A 3,711-nucleotide genomic window follows, 5' to 3' on the forward strand; every position below is an offset into this window, starting at 1 on the left:
TTAAAACTCCAGAGATTTTACTAATGCCAGTCTTCGAGGTGGTGAAAAATACAGCAGTCCTAAACTTACAAGTGGAACCATAACTTCTGCTGCTAAGTGATACAGTGGCTAGGTGAGTGACACCCAGTGTTACAATTTTTTTGCGGTTAACAGTTCTTAAGTGAATCACCATGGTTATTAAGTGAATCACATGGTCCTTAAGCAAACCCAGCTTTCCCCATTGACTTTGCTTGTTGGAAGTTGCCTGAGGTTGCAGATTGCAATCCACTGTAACTTTGGTTACTAAATGCATGGTTGTAAGTCAAGAACTACCTGTATAGAATCTTGGAAACTGTAAGGATTTCCAATCCTCATTTATTTGTGGATTGGTCAGGTAGAGATTCCTTGAGTGATCTGAAATGCTTCTTTCCAGATTTCTCTGCACTTGGGATAAGCTTATGAGATAAAATGCCAATGGATTTGCCTTCCACCTCTTGATTAAATCTCCTTCATTCCTTTCCTACCTATTAGGCATGAAAGACCAGGTCCATTTGTAAATGCTCCATTAAAATGCTTCATTGCTAAAAGCCTATGCGCAGGAATCTTCTCAACCTAAGCCAGTGGTGGCGAACCTATGGCACGGGTGCCAGAGGCGTCACTCGGAGCCCTCTCTGTGGGCACACATGCCGTCGCCCCAGTCCCGCCTTCCCTGCATCCCCCTCATCAGCAGTCCCCCTGGAGGAGAGTCACCCCCGGGTGCGGCCCAGGCAGAGCAGCGCAGCCAAACACATGGCAGCTGGGCAGCAGGTGATGCTGCGGGGCGTGGGCGGAGGGCATGGCCACCATGGTGCTGCAGGGCCACTTGGGCGATCTGCGGCGGGCCGTGGATGGCCCTGAGAGCAGGCAGGGTGAGGGTGGAGCAGGGCGGGGGTGGGCGGGCGGAGCGGGGCAAGGCTGGGGAGGTTTTTGGGCACTCGGCCTCTAAAAGGTTCGCCATCACTGACCTAAGCATACAAATCTCCTCAATTAACTGTTGGTACCTGCTTAGAGTATCTAACGACACTCAAAGGGGGTTGGGATTAGTTCTATTGTGGCGACTCAGGGATTCTAGCCTGAACCCCCTTTTCATGCCACCTCCAGGTTCTACCATTCTTTCTCACTACATCACACCATCCTCAAATCTGTCATAGGAACTCTATAAAGCTTAATAGGAGGCGATCAATACAACAAGAAACAAATTCAATTTTAGTTAATAGTTACGAGCTTCTTGCCCCCAGTCACCAAACACCACTGGGAATAGTTAAGATACAGATGTAGGTATTCCTCAAGTTATATTTCATTTAGTGACCATTACAAAGTTACAATGACTTTGGAAAAGGGACTTATGACTCGTTTTCACATATATGACCATTGCAGCATCCCCATAGTCATGTGATCAAAATTAAGATACTTGGCAACTGGATCATATTTATGACGGTTGCACTGTCCCGGGGTCATGTGATCCCCTTTTGTGACCTTCTATCAAGCAAAGTCAATGGGGAAGCCAGATTCACTTAACAACCACATTACTAACTTAATAACTGCAGTGATTTGCTTAGCAACTGTGGCCAGAAAGGTTGTAAAATGAGGCAAAATTCACTTAACAACTGTCCCGCTTAGCAACGTATGTTTTGGCCTCAATTGTAGCTGTAATTCGAGGAGTACATATATGTTATTTTTCTTCCTTAATGCTCTGGGGTCCCTATTCCAGAGCAGTGACACACAGAACTATGGAAGACCGTTTAGTTCATTCCTTCTTCCTTAACAAGAAACCAGAAATGTCACCTCAAAAAGTTAAAAGATCTTTATTTAACAAAGACAAACTTAATTTAGCAAATAACATTCTTGTGGCTCATCTAGCAAACACTGCAAAACACACCTGCAAGGTTGCATACATTGTATTTAACAGGCCTGTGCTTTCTGTTAAAAAAGAACAAAACCCTCGGGCAATTAATTAGAAGATATAAGACTTCTAGAAGTGAGACTATCAGATGCGCAAGTCACACACCTCAGTGTGGTAATCTTTCATCCTAAAGACATTACCCTTAGATGTCAATTATATCCCATGTTTATAAAAACCTGGAGAGACCAAACCATAAACCAAGCAAGGATTATTTTGACCTGCTTTTGAAAAGATACACGCCCTTTGGACCTCTAGTATTTTGGGACAGTTTCATCCGATCTGGGATAGGACTACTCTTCTTCTGGTCCAGCCGTGGTGTTTTCACGTTCCTTTATTTTGGAGATTTCATTCCTTTTTAGGAAACCATCAGATGTTTCTTCAAGGTCCTGCTCTTTCCATCCTGCGTTGTTTCTTACACCCTTTTCATGAACTGTCATAGTTTCAGACAACCAAGGGACATCATTTTCTGTTGGAGCAGTAGCTTCTTGTTCGTTCGCTTTCTCCAGAAGACAGCTATCTCCAGGGAGGTCATTCTTTTTGGAATCAATCAACACCTCCACAGCTCCAGCCTTAGGTCCTATCAAAGTGTCCGCAGAAGGATTGGCCGCCATTTTGGTTTGTTCTTGGCAGACAAGATCGTTCTCCTTAACTTCGTGAGTACTATCACTTGTTCCTTGGTCTTTAGATGGGATCACCTCACTGTCTACTTCTGAAGAATCATCTTTGGGTGCAATGTCTACTTTCCGCCTCTTTCTCACCGCATCAAGGGATTCAACCTCCTTCCCATCTCTGGAGTCCTCACTGCCACCTTTGGGGGCCAAGAAGTTAATTTCTTCCTTGGTGATCACCACCTCGCCAAGATTTTGGGAGATCCTCTCAATATCACTGGAGCTTTTGGATGCCTCAGGGGTTTCTCCACTTAATCTGTTCAGCTCCAGCTTCCTCTTCTTGGATTCCTTGAGGTTTTCTTCCTCAGCTTCACCCACACGCTCTTCAGCATGATCCTTTCTTTCCAAAGGACAATCTGAAGCTACTCTGCCTTCTTCACTGTCTCCCTTGGCTTCCTTCTCTCCCAAAGTAAGGTGAGATTGATTTGTTGTTCTGGAAGTCTTATAGTCATCTACAGGTTTCAATGGGGGTTCTACAAACTTCCCATCTTGCGTTAGATCACCATCTTCTACAGAGGTTGTTCTCCTCCCAATACCTTTGCCCTGCATAGAGTTACTGGCTGAAAGGCTCAAGGTGGCACTAATGCTGGATACAGGCTGCTCAATATGGTTATGATGTATTGTTGTAGCCAAATCATCGTGAGTGACACAGCTCTCCTCTGACGACCCATGTTTCTCTTTTTCTAGAGCTTCCCTAGCTTCTTCCTGCCCAGAAGACTTCCTTCTCTGAAGGATTGCTTGGGGTGACTCAACATTGTCCTTCTCCACAACCTCTCCGTCTCCTTTCTTGGTGTGTTCTTGCTCTTCTGGATTACTCAGAAGCTCGGAGGACTGAGGTTTGAACCTCCGGAGTTTCTTGTGAGGGCCCCAGACAAATTCGTGCTTTGGCTTGAAGTGTCGCCAGGCAAAATAGACCAGTTCCCGTCGTTTGAGTTTGTGTCGGATGGTGAACATGAAGTAGTCCAAGACACTTCTCAGCACCCGAGGCAACATCTGGTGGACCAGAGTCTCTGTCAGGAAGAACTTTACCAGCTGCACTTGGTAGTGTTCATAGCCCATCTCTCCCAAGCATTTCAAGATGCGAGTGATCCGTAAATTGTTATGGCTGTACCTGGACCAAAA

General features: G+C 45.4%; 1 protein-coding gene across 1 annotated transcript in view; it reads right to left on the bottom strand.

The window, feature by feature from the left end:
* Positions 1-1,807: 1,807 nt before the first annotated feature.
* LOC107300297 (opioid growth factor receptor-like) overlaps positions 1,808-3,711 on the bottom strand; it is a 4,834-nt gene continuing 2,930 nt past the window's right edge. Inside the window, exon 3 of the mRNA XM_015829633.1 lies at positions 1,808-3,700. Within this exon, the coding sequence (XP_015685119.1) occupies positions 2,212-3,700 (1,489 nt within the window). The 3' untranslated portion in view covers positions 1,808-2,211. The remainder of the gene's footprint in view (positions 3,701-3,711) is intronic.

This window comes from Protobothrops mucrosquamatus, unplaced genomic scaffold (genome assembly GCF_001527695.2).
Source record: "Protobothrops mucrosquamatus isolate PMUCROS unplaced genomic scaffold, P.Mucros_1.0 scaffold6608, whole genome shotgun sequence".
Taxonomy (NCBI): Eukaryota; Metazoa; Chordata; class Lepidosauria; order Squamata; family Viperidae; genus Protobothrops; species Protobothrops mucrosquamatus.